This window comes from Harpia harpyja, chromosome 1 (assembly GCF_026419915.1).
Source record: "Harpia harpyja isolate bHarHar1 chromosome 1, bHarHar1 primary haplotype, whole genome shotgun sequence".
Lineage (NCBI taxonomy): Eukaryota > Metazoa > Chordata > Aves > Accipitriformes > Accipitridae > Harpia > Harpia harpyja.
Window position 1 is genome coordinate 98,219,632 of NC_068940.1, and position 25,900 is coordinate 98,245,531.

At 36.5% G+C, this 25,900-nt stretch overlaps 1 protein-coding gene across 5 annotated transcripts in view; it reads left to right on the forward strand.

Annotated features, from left to right (window-relative positions):
* ESYT2 (extended synaptotagmin 2) overlaps positions 1–21,991 on the forward strand; it is a 92,819-nt gene extending 70,828 nt beyond the window's left edge. For 2 of the 5 annotated variants that reach the window (XM_052806664.1, XM_052806633.1), the window contains exons 14-24: positions 1,571–1,672; positions 6,018–6,080; positions 8,081–8,155; positions 9,993–10,079; positions 10,853–11,002; positions 12,065–12,453; positions 15,274–15,372; positions 15,992–16,123; positions 17,515–17,620; positions 18,596–18,645; positions 18,770–21,991. In XM_052806664.1, the coding sequence (XP_052662624.1) occupies positions 1,571–1,672; positions 6,018–6,080; positions 8,081–8,155; positions 9,993–10,079; positions 10,853–11,002; positions 12,065–12,453; positions 15,274–15,372; positions 15,992–16,123; positions 17,515–17,620; positions 18,596–18,645; positions 18,770–18,815 (1,299 nt within the window). In that variant the 3' untranslated portion in view covers positions 18,816–21,991. The remainder of the gene's footprint in view (positions 1–1,570; positions 1,673–6,017; positions 6,081–8,080; positions 8,156–9,992; positions 10,080–10,852; positions 11,003–12,064; positions 12,454–15,273; positions 15,373–15,991; positions 16,124–17,514; positions 17,621–18,595; positions 18,646–18,769) is intronic. The other 3 variants (XM_052806642.1, XM_052806649.1, XM_052806656.1) reach the window with 3 other exon arrangements.
* The last annotated feature ends 3,909 nt before the right edge of the window (positions 21,992–25,900 follow it).

A 25,900-nucleotide genomic window follows, 5' to 3' on the forward strand; every position in this document is an offset into this window, starting at 1 on the left:
GAATTTCCAATTTTTTTTCCATAAAACTGCTTTTCTATATTAGATTAGCTTCTCCAGCAAATACTCAGAGGCTTTGTCCTAAGTTTAGTTTTTTCCCTTCCCGTTTTAAACATTCTGTAACATTGTCTCCCTCCTTCAGAAAGGTTAGGCTGCAAGTCTTGAGTTCTACCTACTTTTGAGGACAGTATTTTAATTTCAGTGTCTTATTCAGTACTTCCAGTCAGTAGATCTCTAAACTCTAGGGCTCAGAAAGGGGAAGTTCCTTGCACAAAGCTGACCAATTAGGAAATCTGGGAACAGGATCTCATATTTCTTATTGCTGTGTCTGATGTTCTGTCTACAGTACAAGATTGCCTGGGCGGGTTGGGAATAAGGATGGTCACAGTGTGGGACCTGTTTAACCCTCTTTTTTTTGTTTCTTGCTCTACCAGCCCAGAAAAGCAGTTGCTACAAATAACTCAGTATTTAACTTTAAGTCATTTTCTTTCCAGAAATGTGTTATAAAGAATATGATAGAAAGTAACATTGAACAGTTGCAAATTCCATTTACAAGTTTACAACAATAAAATAATACAATACTGTGTTGAATTTAAGTTGTCCAAAACCAGATACAAAAAGGCTTCACAGTTAGGCGGGGGGAAAAATATCATGGGAAGACTTCTTCATGTAGGAGAGCTGAAAAGATTCCTATAGATTCTATAAAGACAATGCTTAGATAATGTCATGGAGCTGCTAGCCAAACTGCAGTAAATTATAGCGAATACAGATTTTTTTTATGTCCATTTGATTCTAATATGGAACAACATTTACAAGACTAAACATGAAAGTCTGTTGGCTTCTCATGTTGTGTTCATATTCACTGGTAGAGGTCGCGTAGTGTAATAGCAAAATTAATTGCTCTTTTGGATTGCTTGTATTTATGGGGAACAAAAACCTCAGAGAGAATGAAGTAATTTTAATACTTCTCAATAGTTTTGAAGACTTTTGTCCAAAATGTTAGTGTTACAGCTGAAATATTTTCTGGATGAATTAAGTACTTTTTATTACCTTCAGAATGGATTTCTTAAGTTAATGCTTATCACTGGTACGTTTTAGATCTTGTCATCAGCCTTGGTTTTTTTGAGTTATAGTGGATAATCGCCAGCACAGGCATTTCTTTTGCACAGATGCATCATAGTTGTGGGTTTCTGAGAGACTGGGATGATTTATCTGAAACATGTTTCAAGTGAAACAGAAACAGTCTGGAAGGCTGGTCTCTAAATTTACTTAGTTGGATCTGCCATATAAATCTGAACTACCAAGAGTAAACTTGGAAAGTGGGTTAATATATTTGAATAATTAATAAAAAATAAAAATTAAAAAAAGTTTCACCTTGCTGCACTACAGAAAGTCATTTAACAGATGAAACTATTTGTAATGACAAATATTTACTTACTTTTTGTTATCTGCTGTTTTCTCTGGAATCTTTTGACTGTTTTCCTTAACTTTTTTGTGTAGTAAAGCTGCTTATGCATTCATTCTGCCACAATCCCATCACTCTGCTTTCTCCTTCCATTTCCATCTTCCTAAGAGTATCTACGAGGGAAACTTTGGGTGTGGATACTTAAAAGAGAGGAGAGCATCGGGACTAGTCTTTTGTGAAAACACTACCTCACTCTATAGAGCACTATTTGTGAGTTCTCTGGTATTATTTGTATTGTACCTTTTATCTGCCAGAGTGTGGATTAGTGCTACTAAAGCCACTCACTCTAGTGGAATGAGAGCATGCAATTTGTTTTGCTGCATGGTTTCAACAAGTGTGCATTGTTTTTGTGCTATTTTTATTGCATTTTAAAGGCTATTTAAATTTCATTGATCAGCATATCATTGGGTAAGTAATTAACTTTTTATGATAAAAACCCAAAGTAAGTTTGTTGTAAAAGCTCTTACATTTAACTTAAATTGCTGATTCATTGAGAAATAAAATGCATACTATACTAGCACACTGTGTGCTGGTGAATTGTTGGCTTTTATTGCAAAGAAATTAAACTAAGAAATATTACAACCAACATCCCTGTAGTTTCTTTAAAAGGTGATGTACTCAATGTTTGTAAGAACTTGCAACCTCTCCACATTGGTTCAAGTATTGCTTTAAAAATGGTTGTGGTTCTTTGTGCTCCCCAAACTATAAATTCCCTTGTAAATTCTATTTCACTCCATGATGCTCCTTGTTTTGCAAATTCCCAAGCTCCTTTTCTTTTTTTCAAATTTGTCTGTAGTCAGGAAAATCTAGCCTAGGGAGAACCACCAATTAATATTTTTTGCTTGAATTTAATGTTACAAGATTATTACAAATTAATGATCCTCTGAATATCTTACACTTAAATCTGCAAACACAACCTTGGTATCCTCAAAAAAAATGAGAATCTGTTCAGCATAAGAACTCTTTTGCCAAAGAGAGGTGGGTATGCCACTGTAGATTGCGCAGATAAATTTGTTGCTGGCTGGCTACTTTTGGCTCGTATCCTAAACCTTGATTTAAAAACACCTTCCCCTCTGCTCCCTTCCAAACCCCAACAAAACCCTTTTCTGTGGTCCTTTCAGTTAGTTCCTCTGTAGAAGTTCATTTTAAAGTATCAAAAAAGTTACATCCATTACCAAATGAGTAAGAAATGCAGTTCATAAGCTGTGGTTCAGTTATCTTGGTTTTAAAACTGATAAGTAGTTTCAGTTTCTTTTAGTTATAAAAATACTAGATACATCCTAACAATAATAATAATTAAAAAAAAAAAATCAAAAAGCTTGATAAAGAGTGTAGCCCTGATGTTTTCGTTGATCTTAGGGTCTTTGCATTAGGACACGTCGTCTACATGTAACAGCATCTATTTAGACATTGGACAAATCTTTCCAAATCACCGAAGTGAGTTGTGAGTCAGAGTGGAACACAACCATTTTAAGATAGCCAGGTCTGGATTTCCTTCACCAGCACTGTTAACTGCCTTGTTCTGCAGTTGCATGGGTGCTAGTCTTGCAGCAAGCAAGAGGATGAGATTTATGGGTGGAGGCCAAGGAGAGAGGAGAGGACTGTAGTAGCCCAGAGATAATAACAGCTTCAGCAGTCATAAAACTGCATCTTGTTTTCAGGGCATCTTTAAACACAAGGTATTATGCAAACATTCGCACCTGCAAGTTCAGATATCTAATTGACATGTAATATAAGTTACTTGGCTGGGGCGGGTGGGGGGTTAAAAAGGGGGCTCACTTTATATAGGGAGAGGAAAATCTAATGCCCAGAGTGCTCTCTGTTCCTTTCTAGACAGTTTTCTTGACTGCTGGAACCTAGCTTCATGACACCTATTTCAGACATTTACCTATTTAAATCTGATTTACCTGAAGTTAAGGAGTGTGAATAGTGTTCTTAGTATGATTTCCGCAAGTGAGTAACACTAGTTTTATGGTATGTTATTATTAGTTCATAACAATTTTTCTTTTAATTTGTTGTTTATATTACATATAAATTATTCATATTTTGAATCAGCTCTTACAGATCAGTGACTGTCTTCTGGTAATCACTTCAGGATGCACTCACAGATTTAGAAACTTCTAAAGCCTCATTTTAACCCCAAGCAAGATTTAGTGAGTCAACAGAAGTAACGAGCTGTACTCCAAAGCATATTGAATTAGGATCTGGCTTAATAACAAAACAGCTTGTTAGTTGTGGTATAATTTATGGGTTTGTTATTGGGATTTACTGCAAATATCATTGGCTGTTACAGAATGCTCGCCTGAAATCTGATTTATTCTACTGGCTCAGTTATCAGTATAGTTCTCGGATACCTGTCCCCTTTTCCTATAACTGCAGAGACACTCAGAACCATAGCAAGACAATTTTGTCACCCAAGGCAAGACCTTTTCTTGGCTTTTTATATTGAATACTCCCTTTTCTTCTCCTAGTCTTCTCCCGCCCAGCCTTTCAGCCACCATCCTCATGGACCTGCAGCTCCTTCCCTTGAAACCTGAAGTCTGGCTTAAACATACTTGCCCCAGCTGATGTCCCTCTTGGCCTATCCTTGCTATGATTCCAGAGGAATTGAGACATGTTCAATATCCAGGAATCATTGGTTGCCTGCCTTTATAATTGATCACATAGGTTTGTTTTTGACTTTTAAAATTCCTTGAAATAATAATATAGGGGGAAAAAAAATGTGTACTGAATATGCAGGTGCAAATGTGAAGGAAAGATGGCCAGTAAGTTGAGGGGCAGTTTAGGATTCAAAATTATCTTGATGACTTCCAGATACAATCTGAAAAAATAAGGTACATTCCATAGAGGATGCTCATGGCACCCATATAAATATGGGATGGAAATAGTTGTCTGATGGATAGCACTACAGAAATAGATCTGTAGTCGTGCTGTATCGTATTGTTATGAAAGACAAACACCATACTGTATATAGAAAAGAAGAATGTAGCCTGTAAGATGTATGGACTAATCCTTCTGTTCTACTTAGCCATTACTAAGGCCCTGATTTTGGCCACAGCAATTTAAGATCTGGAGGACAGCAGTGATGATGATGAGAAAGCCAGTAAACGTGACTACCAGAGGAAGAGAGTTTAGCCTTTGGAAGTAAAGATAGGGATGGAAATGCTAGAAGGTTGCTGCAAACAAAGTGTCTTTTTCATGTTTGTCAGAAAACAAGAAACAGTGCTTAAAGTCCAGAAAGGAACATACCTGTTGGGCATTAAAAAAATTTCTAATGAAAAGGATAGTTAAACATTAGGATTGATATGCCTAAGGATATTGTGCAGTATCCATCCTTGAAGGTCTTTAAGTGCAATAGTAAGTCCCTAACGTATCCCACAAAATCAACCAAACCTTATTTCTGATTTTCTCTAGTTTCATCGTATTGTATGTTCATTCTGAAATAGAAATTTTAAAGCTGAATGCCAGGAATCTTATCATTGGCCAGCATTAGGATATGACATTCCAAAAGAAAATGTAAAAAAGTATTTCTGCATAAAGGTTAAATCTCTCTTCAAATTTTAGTCACTTTTGGATTTGAATTTCAGGAAGGCATTTGTTCTGGCAGAGCATTAATAATGTTGGTTCCTGTTCATAAACCAGCATGTTTAAAAAGGCCACAATGCAATTTTTTTGTTGCTACACACTACAGCTTTTAAAGCAGAATTCTCCCTTGAAACAAAAATCTGTGCTTAAAGAAAAAACCAGCCATAAGTACACTAATTTAAAGTCTGTTTTATTTCAAAATCATATTTCCTGAAATTATTTCTTAGGAGTTGAATGCAAATTTTCTGTAACACTTTTCTACTTCACGTGTCACTTGAAGAACAGTATATTATTCTTAAAATAAAATTTAAAGATTTGCTTAATTAATGGAAAGTAGTCAGAGGTTTTGTCCTCCTAAATCAGTTCAAATTCCTATTAATGTATTTGCATGTCTTCATTCAACTAAGTAGTAGACCTTCATTCTAGTTAGCATGCAGTGTTTGTATCGTTTATCTGCTGAAGAGACTTAAACAACTTCCATTTTTATAATGATCTAATTATCAATACTTTTAGCATTGTAATTTCTCCCATAAAAGGACTCCTTCACATAAGTACTTGACTTATTGTCAGAGAAGCTTCTATGTTGTGAAAATATACTTAAGCAAGTTTAAAAAAGTTAATTCAGAAGGCAGTCCATAGGACATCAGGCATTCAATAAAACCTATTTTTGAAGTTTCTTTATTATGGTAAAAAAAACTGGTGAGGGAAATATAAGTGGACTGAAAGTGAGTATACTAGTTTTAGAGCAGAATGCAAACACTAAGAGAGGACAAGAGGAAAAAAAAAAGGTTTTGTTAGATGTTGTGGTTCCTTCATTGTTTTGTTTGAAAGATTTTTGGGTTTTTTCTAGGTTGTTTTTTTTTCCCCGCTTTGTCCTATGTTGTCATGTCATAAGTAATTAACCTAGTGAAATTGCTTCATTGCATGACTTATTAACCCTTGCTATGTTCATTCTCTCCTGACTTAAAAGCATAATCCATTAGAATTTAATCCTGATGGCTTGAAGAAGGCTGCTGTTCAGAAAGCCCTAAAGGTAAAACTAATGTAGTTGTCCATTTAAGGTCACAAAATTAATTGGAAATGCACAAATGCACTTCACTTCCAACAGTGGGTGGAATTTCTGTTGCCAGATATATATTTAGTGCAATTCCATTTTACTTAAATTTGGTTTCAAGAATCAGTCAAGCCATTGGTAAAATACTATGGTCTGTGGTACTTTGAATTTTAGATCAGCTGAGTGGAGTATAGACTGCTTTAGAAGACTAGGGAAAAAAAAATAGTCCTGAGAACTAATTTGAAATAGTAACTAAAGACCAAACCTGACATGAAAGCTAAGACATCTGTTACATACTGAGTGATACTTTATTGGTCAACTCTGAATGACTAACCAATAAAATCAATCTCTGACGTTTTGAAATAATCTTGTTTCTGCTAGATGTTTTTAGAAGTCTTTACATCTTTTATATAAATGCTAAATAAATTTAGCCCAGCTTTTTGATATGGAAGACATGGAGTTGAGAGGCAAACTTGGAAGGCATAAGCCAAGTTCTCAGCTGGTCGAACTTGGACAAGAGGCAGTCTCTAATAGACTGTCAACGGCAAGTCTGTCAGTAGCAGGTGTTAGAGGTGTGTTATATGTGTGTGTACATATTGCTACCTATTTAGCATGAATTAAAATTATTTATATTTACATATCAGCATAAGCAACAGGGTCTTTCTGTCACCTTCTGTAGTTTCATCATTTTATGAAGAAAAGAGAGTTTCAGGCACCTTTTCATGGACAAAGCAAAACCGAAACATGTCACCTACCATTTTTAAACACCATCAGTTGGAGTATAATCTGACTTTCTTTCTGTTCCTTAAACCTTTGTATTCTGTTGTCTTTGGTGAGAGCTAAATATTTTTGATTAGAAATCATGAAAAAAAGAAATGCTGCATTCATCCAAGAAAGGAGTGCTTTCTTAACAGCTTTTTTCTAAAGGAAATTATGGTTATAAGCAGTGTGTCACATTAAAGTCAAGTAATATTAGTGGAAATATGATGTCCAAAATGTAAGTTCAGATCCAAAAATATCTAAAATATGCACATTCTTAATTTAAAACTATAAAATATTTGAATCACTTGGTTGTAATTGTGACCTTACATGCATTAAGTAGATTTTAACTAATTTTCTGTTTACACACCTGATCTGTACAATTTCCTACATGGTAGAATTCAAAGTCTATTATTAACCATGTATACTATATTTACTAGGCCTTTTAAACTGCATTAACAGCTGCTTGAGATGATTAACTTTCATGTCTAACTTCTTTCTGACTTAAATTTTTGTTAGGTTAATTTAAAGTTTGTGAAAGAAACATGTAGTTGGGAATGTTCCTTTGTGTATATAATTTGTTTCTAAACTGATGTTTATTTTTGCAGTTTGATGTAGTGCTATACAGCTGATGAGCAAGGCTCAGATATGGCAGATGGTTGATCTCTAATAAAGAGTATTTGGTAAACTGTAGAAATATACATCAGGTACATTATAGTGCATCTTCTTTTTCCCCAGACTGTAAAGTGGGGAATATCAATGTTCTGGTATTACATCCAATTTAGTAATACTACTGCAATGTAAATAAAGTAAGCTTCCTGAGTTTGTGCTTTCTCCATATCTCCCATCTGCATGCAATATTCATTTTGCAGTTTTAACTATGCTTCATGAGCTTTGGGGGTTGTAATGCTCATTAAAGGATAAGAATTTGCACCTTAAAATTTCATTCAAAGAAAATGGAAAGGAGTCTAAAAACTCCGGCTTATTTGTAGCGTTTTGCTTCAGCGTATTTAGGGTATTTGGATGCCTTTCATGTTAGTGTGTTCACCAGTTACTAGGCAGTCTGCCATTCAACCCTGTTGAATAAAATACTGAGAATAAGAGATAAGCATATAGTAGAATGCATATGATTTGTACTTTTAAGATGCAAACATTTAAGTTTCAGAGGAGAGAGGTTTTGCATTGTTCTGAAGGCGAAGTTTTTGCTTTTTCTTTACCAGTCAGGAAAGAAAATAAACAGCAATCCCAACCCACTTGTTTTGCTGTCAGTTGGACACAAGGCACAGGAAAGTAAGGTAAGTTCCTAGTTTTTATACTTGGCTCTGTCTACAAAAATTTGGTGGCTCTGTGGCTTGGCATTGGCTATCAAGCCATTGGGTATATATACTGCACTAAAAGTTACCACCAGAACTGAAATTGCCAACAAGAAGCCAAGGATTGAACACGTGCTTACTCAGTTTAAACTGCCTGTGAGACCAGATTTTTAACTATTTGTGGGTGTCCTTCCACAGTAGGTTCTGATCTGCAACTGGGATTCCTACAGTAGTGATTATATAAAAAACAGTGTTGGCAAGCAGCAGGCTTTGAAATACTGATCAAGATTTGAAAATTTACAGAATTGCAGAGTTAGAGAAATGTCCAGGTCAAAAAGGACACTGAAGATCATCTGCTTGAACCTTCTGCTTAGAGTAGGGCCTTAGATTAGCCAACGTGTGGTAGCTCTCAGGAGCTCGTAGTTTAGCCAGGCTACTTTGTTGTTATGTCTGCTGCTTTTTCTGCTTTGAGGTATGGACCAGTTTTGTGCTTTGAGGGCTGTCCTTTAGCACTCATGAGCTCCTTTTCCCTCCAAGATAGACACTCATGGAATCCCTTCTAACAGTTCCTAGAGCAAGTTGAAATCTGCTTTTATTCTGCTATTTGTTTTCCTCATGCCCCTTAAACTCTGTGATCTTAAGGTCTCTGTAGCCAAGGCTGCTGTTGACAGTTACATCTGCAAACCAGTATTCCTCATTTGTAAGGGGTAGACTCAGAAGAACACTGCTCCTAGTCAATACATTCAATGATTGAGAACAACCGTAAGACAACAGTATGTGTTTTCATAGCACAAACCCTTAAACTGGTTGTGCACTACTGTGCTGCTTTCCCAGAAAACATTAGAATAGTTGAAGCTCTCACTGAGAACCTGGTTCTGCAGATCTGAGACAGATTTAAATTGTCTGAAGAAGGTGTCATTCATCTCTTTTTCCTAATTGGGTGGTCTGTAACAGATGTCTGTCATGAGATCGATCTTGATGGTGATCCCTCTGATTCTGACCCAAGGTATTCAACATACTTGTCATCCATAACTAACCTCTGTGTATTCAAATGGCTCTTTAAAATAAAATACCAACAGTGAAGTGATACCTAGATAGGTAGATATATGCAATATCAGTGTGGGGTTTGGGGCAGGGGGGGTGGTGGTGGTGGTTGGTTTTTTTTGGTTTGTTTTTTTTTTTTAAGTAAAAGTGTCAGTGAGCCAAAAGGAGAGGACATCTAATTTGGCTTCTTCATACCCTGTCAAAAATTGTCACACAGCATAAACTGGATCTCGTATACAATCTTAATTTTGATACCTATTAGAGAATGCAGGTAGAAATTCAAGTCCTTTGTTCCTGGAGATAGCTTTTTTTATGAGTGCTTTTTTCTCTCTCTGCATACAACCTCCCCATTAATGAGTTGCTGAAAGTAGTGAGATTTGGCATTGAAATCTTCCACATGGCTACTTGGGAGATTAGAAGGAAAAATACTAGTTTCTAGGAGTTTCACTGAGTTAACCCCTATAGAGAAGTATGAGAAGAGAGAGAATGTGCCAGTCTGAAGACCTTGCATTTCTTCATAGGCTGGTGTGAAAGTGTTTTACTTTACATACCGCAACTTCAATGCAAAACGTATTCTACTACATGTCCTGTGTATAATTTTATATGTGATATTATATATGCCTTGAGTAGATCCCACTTGGCCTTTGTTTAAATATGTGAGGTTTCAGACATAAATTTTGCAAAGCCAAAATGAAAAATGTCGTCAACTCTTGACACCAGCTTTATTAGACAAAAATGTTTTATAATTCATACGCTTTGTGTTGTCTAACTTTAGATTCGATACAAGACCAATGAACCAGTATGGGAGGAAAACTTTACTTTCTTTGTACACAATCCCAAAAGACAAGACCTTGAAGTTGAGGTATGTTGTCTCACTCTCTTTAGATACCTTTCTTTTCTAAGACATTGCAGTAGTAACATTCAGACATTACATGCTGTTATGAAATGAGACTGAATATATTATAAACACCATTAAAACTATAGTTAAAGTGTTTTTTAAGACCAGCCTCTGAAATGTTTAATTGCATTTACTACTAAAAGGAAGAAAGACTATAACCAGTCTCTCACCAGAAGAACATGATGGTTGTCTTAAAAAAAGTGAAAAAAGTAAAAAAAGTAAATTTTTATACCTGTTTCGAACCTTAACAGTCTTAACTGCTAGCAGAAATTGCTGACTTGTTTCCTTTCTCATCCCAAGTCTTTGCTTTATCCAAATACCATATCCCTTTACACTGCTGACATGTCATTTACATAGTTCAAAGAGACTGAAGTGTAAAGGAGGACTGTCCTAGTTACTATTACTTGAACAGTTGTGGGAAGTAATTTTCACACAGACCATTTGGAAACCATGTAGTTATTTTGATCAAGGGTCAGGTAGATGTAGATGAGCTGGTTAGTCTTCTGTCTTGCTTTTGCTGTAGAAGATTGGGATGAAGAAACTAGGCATTGAGTATATTTGGCATTTCCTTCTTCAATGTAAAGTTATCTTATGATCAGGGAAATTTGGTTTAAGAACAAACTACATTCGATATTTGGAATTTTATTTTTTTTTAATAAAACTGTCATTTCCTTTTCTTTCTCTGAATTCTTACAAAACAGATGCTACAAAATGACTTAGCTTCTGTGTTCCTTCAGGTGAGGGATGAACAGCACCAGTGTTCTTTGGGGAACTTCAAACTGCCTCTAAGCCAGTTGCTAGAGAGTGAAGATTTAACTATGCATCAGCGGTTCCACCTGAGCAACTCCGGTCCAAACAGCACTATAAACATGAAGATTGCACTCAGGGTACTCTAAAACTTTTCCCATTGTAAATATCTGAAAGCATATTTAAGACTTGTGAGTTCTGATCTTTTAGCTTTATGGAGAATATAGTACATTTCCTTGGGTGTCACAATGCCAAGTGTCCTTAGTTGTGGTAGTGCTATTAAGTACTATCACACAAAGATAACCTCTAATTGAAATACATTTGATTTCAAAACCAGAAAATTCTCTGAATGAAACGGTTATCAGCTGCATTAATTAAGACTGAGGTTCCTCATGGTTTTAGGTTCAGAAATCATGTTTGGAATCTGAATTCCTTCAAGTCTTTTATGACTCAGTAGGCTACAGATCAGTGAAATCACCTTTGTCTTACAGAAATGGAACTGAGGTCATGATGGTTTAAAAAGAATAAAGTTTATAGGGAAAGGAAGTACCTTCATAATATTGGAAAAATTCAGACCAACTTTCAAGCACATTGGAGTTTTGAAGACAAAACTTGCATACCTGAAAGTTGGTTTTGTCTTTTTCCCCAGCTAAATTATTTGGTTTAATAAGGTAGTATATCTCTTTGCAAACACTGTCAAACTGCTGTTAACTTCTGTTATTTGTTCTTTTCTAAAGCACTTTCTTGCTTACTTGTCATTAATAAATGAAGGTAACCTATAACAGAGGAAGTAAGGACAAGGAGTGAGAAGAGCTTGTGATGTAGGATTAAATTTCAAAAGATTAGAAGAAAAAAATTATAGAATACCTTTCCAGGTGGTTAGAGCTGCAAAGTAAATAGCACTTGCACCAGAAGTGTGTAGAGTATTGGAAGGGAATAATGAGGAGAATAGTTCTAAATGAATGGAGAATTTCACATTGTTTTATAGTTACTGCAGTTGCCACAAAGATGGAGCTCTGTTTTGCTGTGCAAAAGGTTTCCTATGGTAGAGTGAATAAGTATAAGTGTGAATATTTTTGGTCCTGCTTTTGTGTCTGAACTTAACACCTTGTCACCAACCAGTACTCTTGTAGAAAAAAAAAATTGTTCCTGTTTTTTATACTGGAAAATAGTAATATTATATGTATTTTTACTGTATCTAGGTCCTTTCTCTTGAAAAGCAAGCAAGATCTCCAGATCATCAACATTCAGCCCAAGTTAAAAGGCCATCTCTTTCCAAAGATGCAAGAAAATCATCTTTTAAGCCTCAGGTTCCTGTCTCACCACCACCTGATTCAAACAAACCTGTTCCAGCTTCCCCAGTGACTGATAGTGATAAAAAGACTGATACAGCTGAAAAAAGTCAGCCTTCTAATGCCAGCCCTCAGTGGCCAACAGATCTCAGCCGAAGTTCATCCAGTCTTCATGCCTCTAACTTCTCTTATTCTCCCAGCCACCTCTCGGTCAAAGAACCCACTCCTAGCATAGCCTCAGACATATCTCTGCCTATTGCCACGCAGGAGCTACGGCAAAGACTGCGACAGCTTGAAAAGTACGGTGTTAATTACTTGTTTTTGCAGTACATCTAAGTTGATTTATAGAAACTGTTGTCAGTGCAGCCAAAGAAACAGTGCTTAGATTGCATTTCAGTAATATTTTTTCCTGTTGCAGTTTGAGCCTGGCACCTGAAAATCAGTCATTGTGATTTTCTGCTTTCTGCTGGTACCTCAGTTAGACAGATTCTGCAATTAGAAGTTACCTTACCATTGCAATGATCTGTAAGATAAAGTCCACCTTGTTCTCATAGCTACACTGTGTAGTGCTAAAAAGAGTGGGATGGCAATAGGGAAGGATACTTTTTGATACAACATTAATCACTTTCATGGCAATAGTTGCCTGTTTCACCACTGAATCCTATTAGCATTAATATTAAGCTAATTAAGCAGAATATAGTTGGTCTTTTTAAATTACTCAGAGGGGTAGTTGACTAGAAAGAATGTTAAATGAATAGTCAGTTACTATTCAATTAATAAGGATTGCTGCAGCCATCCTTTCTTAAATTCTCTAATATTTTTTTACTCGCCTCAATGGGCAGCTATACTTACCAGTAAAGATAGCTGAGCAGCAATTGTGCTCTGAATAGGTGAATGGAAACCATTAATTCCCTATTCATGTAGCTTCTCTGTGAATCTAAGTAGAAAGATTAATCTTTTTCTCTATCAGAGTTCATAGGATCAATAAAGTAATATAGGTTGGAAGGAACCTCTGGATATCAGTCAGCCCTCTGCTCAAAGCACATCCCACTTCAAGTTAGATCAGGTTTCTTTGGCCTTGTCCAAACAAGTTTTGAATGTCTCCAAGGATGGAGATTCTATAAACTTTCTCAGCAACTCCAGTGCTTAACCATTCCCCTGTGAAAACGTTTTTTTCCGTATTTCCAATTGGAATTTACCTTGCTGCAACTTGACTGTGGCCTCTTGTTCTTTTACTGTGCACAGCCACGAGGAGCCTGACTCAGTCTTCTCTATAATGTCTGGTTTAAGTAGTGAAAGACTGCAATTGAATCCAATCTTGGCTGTCTCTTCAATTTGTACAAACTCATTTCCTTCACCATCTGCTTATGTGCTCTAGTCCCCCATTTATCTTTATGGTCCTTTGCTGTTTTGTCTTCAGTTTGTCAGTCTCTCTTCTGGCCCCAAACTGGGTTAGACTTTGTTAATTATGATAAATGTTGAAATACTACTTCTTATTTAATACACAAATTTCATACTTTCTTATTTGATGATAGTGGTAAAGCTAAGGAGGTACTTTATTGCATGCCCCATGTTTTTAGGTGCTCTGATTTTTTATTAATTTTATTTTGACTAAGAAAATTCTGAACCAAAATGCTTCATTCTAGTTTTTAAAATGAATTACTTGGGAATTTTAATGGAGCAGTCACTTTGTAGTAGCTATTCACAAGAGGTATGCCTCTCCCTTGAAGTTAAGATATCCTTCAGGTGGTTGAGAAATGCCAAGCATGCCATATACTGTCCTGTGTGAAACGGAAAATACTCACAGTCAGTTCACAGAAACTAAAATAAGTATTTCATAGAGATGAGGGAACTCTGCGAATATTTGCCAGTCTTTAAAACAGAAATTGTTAAACGTGGTTGTCGTGGTTTAACCCCAGCCAGCAACTAAGTACCACGCAGCAGCTCACTCACTTCCTGCCCCCCTGCAGTGGGATGGGGGAGAAAATCGGGAAAAGAAGTAAACCCGTGGGTTGAGATAAGAACGATTTAATAGAATACAAAAAGAAGAAACTAATAAAGATAATGATAACACTAATAAAACGATAATAATCAGTAATAATAAAAGGATTGGAATATATAAGTGATGCACAATGCAATTGCTCACCACCCGCCGATCGACACCCAGCTAGTCCCTGAGCCGTGATCCCCCTGCCCCCACTCCCCCCAGTTCCTATACTAGATGTGACGTCACATGGTATGGAATACCCCGTTGGCCACTTTGGGTCAGCTGCCCTGGCTGTGTCCTGTGCCAACTTCTTGTGCCCCTCCAGCTTTCTCACTGGCTGGGCATGAGAAGCTGAAAAATCCTTGACTTCAGTCTAAACACTACTGAGCAACAACTGAAAACATCAGTGTGTTATCAACATTCTTCTCATACCTAGCTTAAAAACATAGCACTGTACCAGCTACTAGGAAGACAATTAACTATCCCAGCTGAAACCAGGACAGTGGTGCTTGCTTTTTATGTAAGCATGACCTGTATTTGTAAGTGTAAATTAATTCTAAACTTTTTTTCAGTGTGGCATGAGCTACAGAAAAGTGAAATGGCTGTGTTTATACTGTGATTTGAGCTTTTAAGACAATAAGTGGTTTTAAGTATCACTATTTTAATCCCAAGAATATATTTCTACATTAGAGAATTTAGAAAAGAATGAGCTGGTATTCTAATTTGTTCCTGGATGTAGGTTAGAGTGGCCTATCACTGAGGTTTTCATTGCAGTTTGCACCATTATTCTTTCCAATTTCCTAGATACTGCTTTAATGTTTATTTTAGGGTAAGCAAGTTCTTTACTGATAATGGTTTTCAAAGTACTGAAGAGCAGCTGACCTCTAAACTGACAAGAATATTTAGCTTATTTTGGACAGTAGAGCTGTTGGACAAGGAACTGAAGTACAAGAAACTGATGGAAGATATGCTCACATGCTAACGTGTGCTCTGTTCTTTCACATTGGTCTAGTGAAAAGTTAAATGGATAATACATGATTCCTGAGAAAACTGCTCAGCATATATTTCAGTTAGGTCTTACTTTAAATATGCATTTTAAAAACTAAGCGTAATATTCTACTTTTTCCTGCAGTGGAACAACTCTGGGGCAGTCTCCATTAGGACAGATTCAGCTAACAATTCGTCATAGTTCACAAAGAAACAAACTGATTGTGGTAGTGCATTCCTGCAGGTGAGCATAAAATACCAAATTTCATTTCTGTGTGTATTTCTTTGTAAACTTTGTCATATCTTGACTTATCCTCTTAAATTGGTTGTCTGGATGATCTTTTTTATTTTTAAAATAACATACCAATTGTAATTATGTGTAAATACAAAAACATACAGACCTATACTCAGAATCAGTAAAAACTTTGTTGAAGATTTTGCTGTGATTTTGTATTCGTCTCTTGTGCCTCTGTCAGATTTTAAATGCAAATGGCATGTAGATTTTTGTCAGCAGTGTCTGAAAGCTATCTCTGAGAGACTGAATTTTTCATGGAATGACAAAACCGCATGACTTTTGGAAGCCATATCTAAACTTTGAATTGGAATTTAAGAAATACTGTATTCCCACCTCTGCTGTCTGCTCACCATTTATCTGATCTTGTACCAGTCACTGTTTGGCATTTTTGTTAGTTTTTTTTTTCCACTGCTGTTATCGATGTGCTGTATCCTGTGCATCATACTTTGTGCAGGATATCCCACAACTGATTCATGTACTAAATTAAGTGATAGCAGTGTAGACACTTATATTCAGCAATGTCTGATTTATTTTCTAAGTGTTTTTCCTTGTTTTTCACTGGTCACAGAAATCTAATAGCGTTTTCAGAAGAAGGATCCGATCCATATGTGCGAATGTATTTATTGCCTGATAAGAGACGATCAGGAAGAAGAAAAACACATGTATCAAAGAAGACATTAAACCCAGTGTTTGATCAAATGTATGTTGTACACTATGTGTAGTAGTTTTATATCATGTAATTACAAAGCTGTCACATCAAGGTTTCTCAGCTTACCTGAATGGATGAGCCACTGAAGCTCCTAGTTGTCACCACCAGACTTGATCATACCTTTCTTTTCTGCTATAATAGGTCTTCCCATCTTTCTATTCCCTGTTACCACTATAGCCTTTCTTACTCTGGTACCAGCCACTTTTCTTTTCTGCCTTCTCCTGTGTCAGTTACATCGCCTTTGTGCTGGTAGCTAAGAAGCAGCGTGCACTCTTCTGGCAGGTGGTCAGAACATGAGTGCCTTTTCGCTGGCCAATGCTGTTGGTATCTCTTCTTGCCAGGAAGCATGTTGATTCTGACTGGCCGATTGCCTGGCTGATTGATGCTGCCTCTGTGTGGGACTGGCCAGCCAGTGTCTATGCATGATCAAATTGTTCAGTCAGTCAACTTGGTGGCACTTCTCAGCATCCAGGGAGTCACGAAATTTCCTTGTAGGTTATATCCTGGCTCATAGGTTGGAAGTGTGCAAGCTTGTGCAACGTTATATTGTACAAAAATGCTTATCTTTGCACTCAGCTTTTTGATGGTGGTTTCCCTCACACTTGTACTCCTTACTCCCCCACCCATCACTTTTCAATAAAGACCACCTTTCTCTACAGACTGAAAGTTAATTTGGGGAAAACAATGCTTCATTCTGTCCAAGGGAAATCTGTAAATCATTAGTTAGAGGCCCTGGTATGTTTTCCTGGTCATGCAGCTCTCTCCTGTTTATTCTAGGTAATAGATTAGTTTTACTGTGCCTTTCCAAGTAAAATGTATTGCAAAGCAATAAAGCTGTTTAAGAACTGTAGTGACGAATAGATGTAGATTGTGGTACAAACTTGCCCTCACCTTCTGTAAGTTTCAGATCTAGCAAACAAAATGTGTTCTTCCTTAAAAGTTGGTAGGTTTCCTTGGTGTGCCAGGAAAGAAAAGGAGCTCTGGTTATCAAGGATGGAGGATCAGTAAGACTGACCAGTCTTTCCCTTTGGGGAATAGTGATACTGGGCTGTCAGTACAGTATGATTCCTCATTCTCTTCTCTGGAGAGTCAGTGGTTGACTTTTTCCTTCTTTGGTTTGGTTTGGGTTTTTGTTTTGTTTTACCAGTGGCTTTTAGAGACCAAAGGTAACAGAAGTCTCAAACATTTGATGTTGATATTGATCATAGTATTGAAGAAGAATTTTAGGAAAAACATTAGGAATTTTTTCTTTGTTTATCTCAGACCTTATTTTTTGTTTGGGGAGGTGGATGGTTTGGCTGTGACTTGAATTGTTTAGCTGTAGGAAATCAACTTGCACTTCAGGTACAAAATTCTCACTAAAGCATCACTTTTCCTGTCAGATTTGATTTCAGTGTTTCCCTGCCGGAAGTACAGAGAAGAACACTAGACGTAGCAGTGAAGAACAGCGGTGGTTTCTTGTCCAAAGATAAAGGGCTGCTTGGCAAAGTAAGTTGGTGAGAAGCAAATTCTGTTAATACAGCATGTTGTTATACAAGACTAAAGTCTTCTTGTGATATGAGCTTGTTAGTGTTGATTGAAGCACCCGATTGAGGTACAAAGCTTTTAAAAATTATAGATGGCTTAGATGTCAAGCTTCAGTAAGGGGTGGAACAAACTGCAGAACAGACATCAAATGATGTGTCAGTAATCTCTTCTAGAGAGTGGTAAGTTCTGAGGCTCATAGTAACAAAAGAAACCTCCATGTCAGACTTATTAATCATAGAGTCAGAGAAAGAAAACAACCAGTAGAAAACAGATGATATCTCAGAAGATGTTCAGACAAAACTGGAAAGACAAGCAAGAGTACTTCGAGAAACACACAGAACAAATGTATGTTTAGTAAGTAAAATTCCAGATTGTAAAATCTGTGAGAAAGAACTGCTACTGGAGACGTTCCCAATGCCAAAACCAGCTATTGTGTTTACAACTTCACTGTTCTATAGGCACTCATTAAATCACACTATTTCTTACACATGTGATTTGGAGCATGCAAAAAGGAATAGTAAATTACTACACCCTTGCAAATTGCCATATTTGAGCTCTGTAAAGAGGATGAGAGATATCAGAATCGTGGTCAGTTCATGGTGAACGGTGTTCTTAATTTTCCTGTTTGCTAGGAGGGGTGTTAGTGTAAACACATCAGCTGATTGCCATTGCCAAGATATGCCATATTCAGAATTTAAGCCTGTGAGGTGCTCTGGGACCATATCACTAAATGGTATGGATTTTTTAGGTCAAAACCAGCAACTTGAAACTTTACTACAAGTTGAGCAGATAGCTATGATGACAAGGATGTAAAATATATTGTTTATTAATGGCATTACTTATACTGTAGTTTGCGGGATTGTCAGATTTGATCTTTAAAAGACATAGAATGAAAGGCACACATAATGCATTGATTGCTAATTTAACTTTCCACAGTTATTAATACCTCTGGCATCGGAAGAACTTGCTAAAGGCTGGACCCAGTGGTAAGCATAATATTTCCTTTATTAACAATAATACTACATACTAATAACTAGTGTGTTAATAATAGTTTTAATAATACATGCTAAATGTAAAAAAAAAAAAATCCTTTGTTTTTTTCATCTTCAGGTATGATTTAACAGAAGATGGTACAAGGCCGCATGGTGCAAGTTAGGCCCATGGATACTGGGAATTCCCCACGCATAATTTTGCCAACCTTTATATATTTTTAAAGCGTTGTTCTCACAGATGTACCAATATTATTTTTATAGCTTTACTGATTTAGTTCTTAGACACATACCCAATAATTTTATAACACTTGGTCATTTTATGTAGACATAGCCTTTCTCATTGTTAAACTTTGTATTTTAATTTGCTAAACAATTTTAAGTGTTACTGTAATGTGCAATAGTACAGTAAGGTAACCTTTTGTGTTTAAATTGATCTTTATGATGGCTGTACCTATTAGAAAGTGAAAAGATTATGTTCTGCTGTTTTCCTGCCTTGTTTTATATCTCACGAAGGTATACTGTACCATGTAAATATATACTATTTTTTTATAATTCTTTCATGCTGGTTTGAATTCAGAAAAAAATTAGATAAAGGATATAGATATTTTCTTCTAAATGCATGTTAATTTCTTCAGATGAATCTCTCTTGTCTTTGCAGCACAATGGTCTTACTCATTTTGTGATATTCTTCAAAAACAAACTGCAGAAAAACATTTTTACTTTATTGTGTTTCTGGCCCAGTGTGGCTAGCTTAAAATGTACAAAACATTAACATTTTAATATTTATATATAAATGTATTATTGGAAAATCAGCTATAGAATATTATAAATAAAAATGAGAGTTCTATAAATACTGTATAAATAGAGGATGAGGTCCATGAATCACAGTTTCTAAATCTGAGTTTTCATTTAATGGAGTAAACATAACAAACAGTACAGTTTTATTATACAGGTTCACTTGGATTTTGTTATTTATTCCTGTAATCTATAGTACTAGACATGTGACCTTTTGAAGGTATGAGGACATGGATTTTTCTGTATTATAAACAAAATCTCTAACCACTTAGAACTGTCCTTACTGCCATGTTCCACTGATTTATAAGGTATACATATCAGCTTGCAATGTAAGTTCATATAGTAGGCATACGTACAAGACATATGTTATTTTTATTATACAATACTGTGCTAAATAGTATATTGTGCTATACCTTCTGTAATACTAAAATGGAACACCAATAGGTAAGAAAGTGTGAAATTGGGTTGAAACTGACTTGTCTTTATGGTTTCTTCATTGCTACTTAGTGTGTTTGGTGCATGAAAAAAATGCACTTCAGTGGTCCACACAGGTTTCTTGAGAAATAATGGCATTCTAGTGAAGCATTGCCATAGTCTGCTGCAAGACTACAGCAGTGATACAATTAGCACAAACTGATAAAAGTAGACAGTTGAGAGTTGAAGGGAGAGTATCAGCCTGAATAGCTGAGCTCACAACTCTGATTTTATGAATTATGAGGAATTTTTTTTGTATTCAGAACTGATTTTTCTTTTTCTGGTAAGTTTTCTCAGACTGTTATAAAAATGTGCATTAAGAATCCAAGAGAACAGTTCAGCTCTTTCAGAGCCAACGCCCTCATTCTTGGATAAGTATGCAATTAGACAGACAAAGTATATTACTTAGCTAAGATTCTAGAATGATCTCTCAGCCAAGAAAGAATTTTAAAGCAGAATATTAACTCCTGAAATTAGCTTTATTGTAAGATTACTGACAGAACCTTAATTCTGGTTGTAGAATATGCCTACATTACTAGATGTACCAAAGTGCCTACCATAGATGTAGCTTTTTGTCTTTTTCAAGTTTAAGAATTGACTCATTTGAGTTTGTCTAAATTCAGTTTAACGTGAACTTTTGTCATGGATGTGTGTGACACACATGCATACACCTCTATACAGTGATGGCCTTCTTATTGCCGCATTTTATACAAGACAATTTTAGCAAACAAGCTTACACTGTAAATATTGCTGCTGTTACTTTCTGATGGACTGGGCAATAGAGAGAGGTTCTTTGTAAGAAAACATTTCCATTCGAAGGCTTCACTCTATATTGGAATGTATGAGTATCTCTATATGTATACACTCATCTATTCATATAAAATGTAATATATTATGAAGTACGTATTTTCTTTGCTAGGTCTCCATTAAAATGTTAAGAATGGAAAGACAGAGGATTATTGTTAATGCAATGAAAATGCAGAAAGTGAAATCTGATCTAAATAAAGGAGGTCTAAGAGCAGTAGTTCAGCATGATTGTCTTTTGATTTGGTTCAGCCTGAGGTGGAAAGACGTTAGCTGTACATCTTGGCCAGTGACTCCCCAGAGTTTGATCCATAGCCAACAAATGGGCTGTTAAACTGATTTGGTGCTTCAGGTCTTAAGTGAAGTCTGGGGACGGATGTTAGAAGACTCTGCACTTAAACAAAAAAAAGTGCACATTCTGTCTTCTAAAGTCTCGAGGGGGAAAATAATGCTGTGTTTGGGTAAATGTGAGATGATAGCACAAAGTGAGTAACTGAATGAAGTATATAGGACAGCTTTCCAAAATGGCTCACAACCTAAAATTAGGGATAGGTTCTTAAAAGAGCCCAGTTCCCATTTAGGAATCTAAAATGAAGAGATTGAATTGTCATTGTAATTCAGCAGCAGTAATTCCCATTGACTGTAATCAGTCCTGGATGTCAACATTTAGAAATGTTCTCCTGAGTGAATTTGGATCAGAATATGACTGCCTAGATGAGATTGATTCTTTTGATAGTGGAAACAAACCTCTGTATCATAGTTACCAAATTCTGATTGTTCCGTTTATGTGGAAGGAGGAAGGACAAACATTATTTTTCCTCTGGGCAAAAATTGCACCTCATTATCAAGTCAATGTATTCAGTATCAACGGATAGCTTTTCATGTAGTTCTTGTTTATCCTGTGCCTTAAAATATGAACATATGAAGATGTTTAAGAAATGGCTAAGAATAAGCTTTGTTACCTGTATGTACCAACACATGTTCTCTACTATTGAAACTGTTTTTAGAATTATTCTGCTTCACTGACAAGAAAACCAGCTTTCTTAGTTATAGCAGTGGTATAACCCGAACTCAAATCAGCATGCGTATCGCTTGGGTTTGGATTAAAAGAGTTCTAATTTTCTGTCTTGAATCCTTTATCAGAGCTGCAGCAAATGAGAGTTGAAATGAGAACAAAGGGTAATCAATTTTGTACAGATTGCCTTTTTTGCTCATGTAATTCTACATTATGATGCATGTATTTATTCAATAAATGGTTCGTATGGAAGTCAGCGTGTTGCTTCCCTCTACACACACACACACACTCCCTTTTCCTCCCTTTTGCATATCCCTGTCCTAATTGGTAATATGATGAGGTGAATTTTTAAAATAGTCATGTATGCTGACTACTCTAACCTAGGTAGCCTGCTGTAAGATGTGTAGGCAGATTCTTGGGTTTCACATGAGAGAAAGTGGAGTGAGAAGTACGGGATACTTAGCTGGGGAATTCCATGCTTGTTGGTCTGGAACAGATTCACACATAAGAATTAGTAGGTCCTTTGTTCAACTTAAGTGTCTAAAATTTTTTCTCTTAAAACGATCAGTTGAACAAATTGTCATGATTCTAGTACTTAGTAATCAATTGTTATTACTTTTGTTTTCAAAAGGACCTAGAACTGTGTATAATTGCCTTAGATTTAGAAACAGCAGATTTCTACATGTGGCATTCTTTCCTGTCCTTCCACCTGCTTGGTAAGGTAGATATTGATACAGAATGCAGCTACATACTGCATAAATAAGAAAAGAGGCATTGGATCCTCTATCTATAACAGAAAAACAGCCATAGAAATTATGCTATTTGCATTAAACATTAGCTTATAATTAATTATAATACCATAATTAATTATGATACCTCTTCCCTTAAACAGCTACAACTTGTCTGAATTCCTAGTAGTCAGTTTTCATCAGCCATAAATAAAAGCTGCAGAAGTTCATCACCCAGTCACTACTGCATTTAGAAGGGACCCCACTGGATAATCTTTATCAATACTAACTACAAAATTATGTTAAGTTTTGGGTTTCTTTTTCCTAGGGGAGATATCTTCCTTTTTTAGCAGAATAAAGGGCTTCTGCTAATGAGTGGGAAGGCAGCTAAAGCCAAGTAAAAGCATGCCCATCTTCATAACTCCCTCATGGCAAGGTGTTTCTGGATGGCACGCTTCCTGGCAGTGCCAGTACTGATGAGGTGTCTGCATTTTCCAGATTTGGATCAAAATCAAACCGTCCATTCAGTCCCGCAAGACGGGCAGTAACTGGATCAGTGCCTGCAAAAGAACGCTGCTTATGTATCTGCAAGACCTTGTTAAGAGAGCAGAAATAATTGTGCAAGACACTCTTGCAGATGGATTTGTTATTACTTTGATGGGCTCAGCCAAGCCTAGATTTTTTGTTCACGTTTGCTGTGCTGTTTAAACTATTTTGGACCATCATTCAGTTCATCCTGTCTCCATCTAAGAGCAGTGTTTGCCAATACACTTACCGATGTGGTTATTTTAGGTATTTTTTCAGCTAAGAGCTGAATACAAAATTGGTTTCCTATGAGGCTTCTGTTTTAATCAGTTTAATTATTTATATTCTCCCCCAAAAAACTCTGAATGTTGGATGGTACCTTCGGTATTTGGTAGAAAGAACCAAAACTTCAGACAGTCCCAGACCTATCTGTGGCTGTAGCTGGTTGCTGAAGGAGTCAGGCTATTTAATCACAAATGGTGTTTTTATACATCTTAACAAAGTGTCTAACTTTATTATTGTATGTTCTCCTACTGATTTGTAAGGCTGTCAGGCTCTGAGCAATATTCTCAGCCACCTTCTGAAATATATTATTTGAAAAATGCAAAGCAGCTAAAGTAAAAAATCCACTTGTGTTCCTTTCAGAGTTATGCAGTGAATTTTTCTGCCGGATTAGATGGCAGCTCTGGGAGGAAAGTTCTCTAATCTGTATTCATGTGATAGAGGTGATGCAGGGAATAGTGCTGGCCAGTCACCTACAGTGGAATCCAGTTTGAGCAGACTACTGCATGTCTGTTTCCTCAGGTGCTACCAAAGTGATGCCAACCTGTCTTCCCCTTTCTTTGTGTCCTCAGTAGCTGTGAACTTTATTGCAAAGGAATTAAGGGCTAATAGTGACCATTCTTCCCTTTAAGATCCATGTAGAAACAGGTTCAGGGATAGACAAAGCTAGGCAAGATTCCAACCTTTCACACCCAGGCCGTGGTAGGGATGGTTCTTGGCTTGGGGACAGCGGCATCCATTCCTGCCAGGACTTGATAATCCAACTGCACTCAGAGCTGGGCATTTAGCACCTCAGCCTTAGTGCAAGAAATGACATACAGAAGAAAGCTGTGATGTCCCAGCACCCCGGCTGTCCTGTGATTTCATTCATCAGGTTAGTGGTAAGAATCTGTTGTGTAACTGATGATCAATTTTATTTATTTATTAGCTAAGCAAAGTAGTTCCTTTCAGCAGAAGGTTGAAGTGGCTGACCTGCTGAGGTCCTTTCCAACCTGAATTATGACTCTCAAGTATATTTTTTTAAATGTTAAAGATCAGTAAATGTACTGGAGCTCCTGTGCACTCGGGTCTGTGCCCAGGTCTTCCTGGGCATTTTGCTGTCTGACCCCAAGCTCTCCAAGATGGGCAGGCAGCAAGTCCAGCTGGGCAAAAAAAGGAGGCATGTAGCAGGAAATTGCAAGCTTTAAGTCAGGATGCAAAAATTGTGTAGTGATTAAAAATACATTAATCTATGCATAGAACTTGAGTTGCAATGTAGGTAATGCTAGCAAAGTGATAATTGCCTGTAGCTACTGAATGAAGGTCATTAATTGTACTGGATAGCTGGGATTAGATTCCCAAGACAAAAAATGGTGCACGCATTTAATGGTGGTTGTTTCCAGCATGGAATTTCAAATAAGGTTTTTTATTCCAGTTGGATTCACAAGCTAATGTGTTATTCTACAAACTCTCAGAGAATGTCAAATGCAGCTTACCAAGCATTTCACAAAGATTAATAATTTAATAAAGAATATCCTGCAAGACAGTTCTATGCAGACTTCAACATGGGAGAAATATTTCAACTGATAGGCTGAAATCCCTAATAATTTGCATGGGGTTTTTTGGTGCTTTCTGGAAGTTAGTTGAAGTTACTGTGTTGCAATGTTTTCAACCTAGAATTTGTAGGAACCTTTACCTGGTTTTTCATGAATCATGAAATGTTCTCTGAGCTAAAATAAACATGATAACCACTGAAAGGGTGCTCTGTTGTAACTTTCAGCTTGAAGCCCAGCTGGATAAATTTGACGAACCGTGACAACAGCATCCAAACAAAGAACTTGGATTGTCTCTAGGCTTGTCATTCATACAGGTGATGGAAATGAAATGAAAGGTAATGAAAATGGAAAGTTAATGGAAATGGCTGTTTGTGACTTGTAGAATGGTATTCGTAGTAATGCTGGTTCTTTGTGGTTTATTTGGTAAATCATTAATCTGCACGTAAAATAAGTTGGAATTGAAGGTTTAAAATACTAAGATGAGCTTTCTGAAAAGAGGTGTAAATCTTAGAGTTTTAGGCAACTTTTTCTAGGTCTTTTTTTTATATGCTTTTTCAAGTTCAGATTATTGGAAATGTAAAAAATACTTAATTTTAAAAAGATTTTATAAAGCATTTTAGTTTTGCCTATCTTTTCTTTCACAATGAGACTTGGAAGTTTTTTGATTTATACTCATTATTGCACAATTTTTGTTTTCTGAAGACACCATTATGTTCCACTAGATGGTAGTGCAGACTCTATTCTGAAAAGCCTTTTTTTGCTGCCTGAGCACTTCGGCTCTTGTACAATAAGGAAGTGGTCTGGATTCTAGGCATCTTTGGGGGTGGAGCCTGAAGTCATCCTAGCTTAAAAGCAGTGAAAACAGGCATGGTCCCCACTGCACTCTGCTCTCCCCCTTTGCTCTGAGACACAGGTGATACTAAAAGAATTAAGTTTCATAAGGGGGGTTGTTAATATCTGGATTCAATTTGCCAAAATGTTTTTGTAAAAGCATTTAGTCGTGAGGCACTGGGAAATAAAACAACTGGTCCATGATTTCAGGAAACATGAAACTTCTCCTGGAGGACTAAGGTTCTAAGTTTACCATAAAT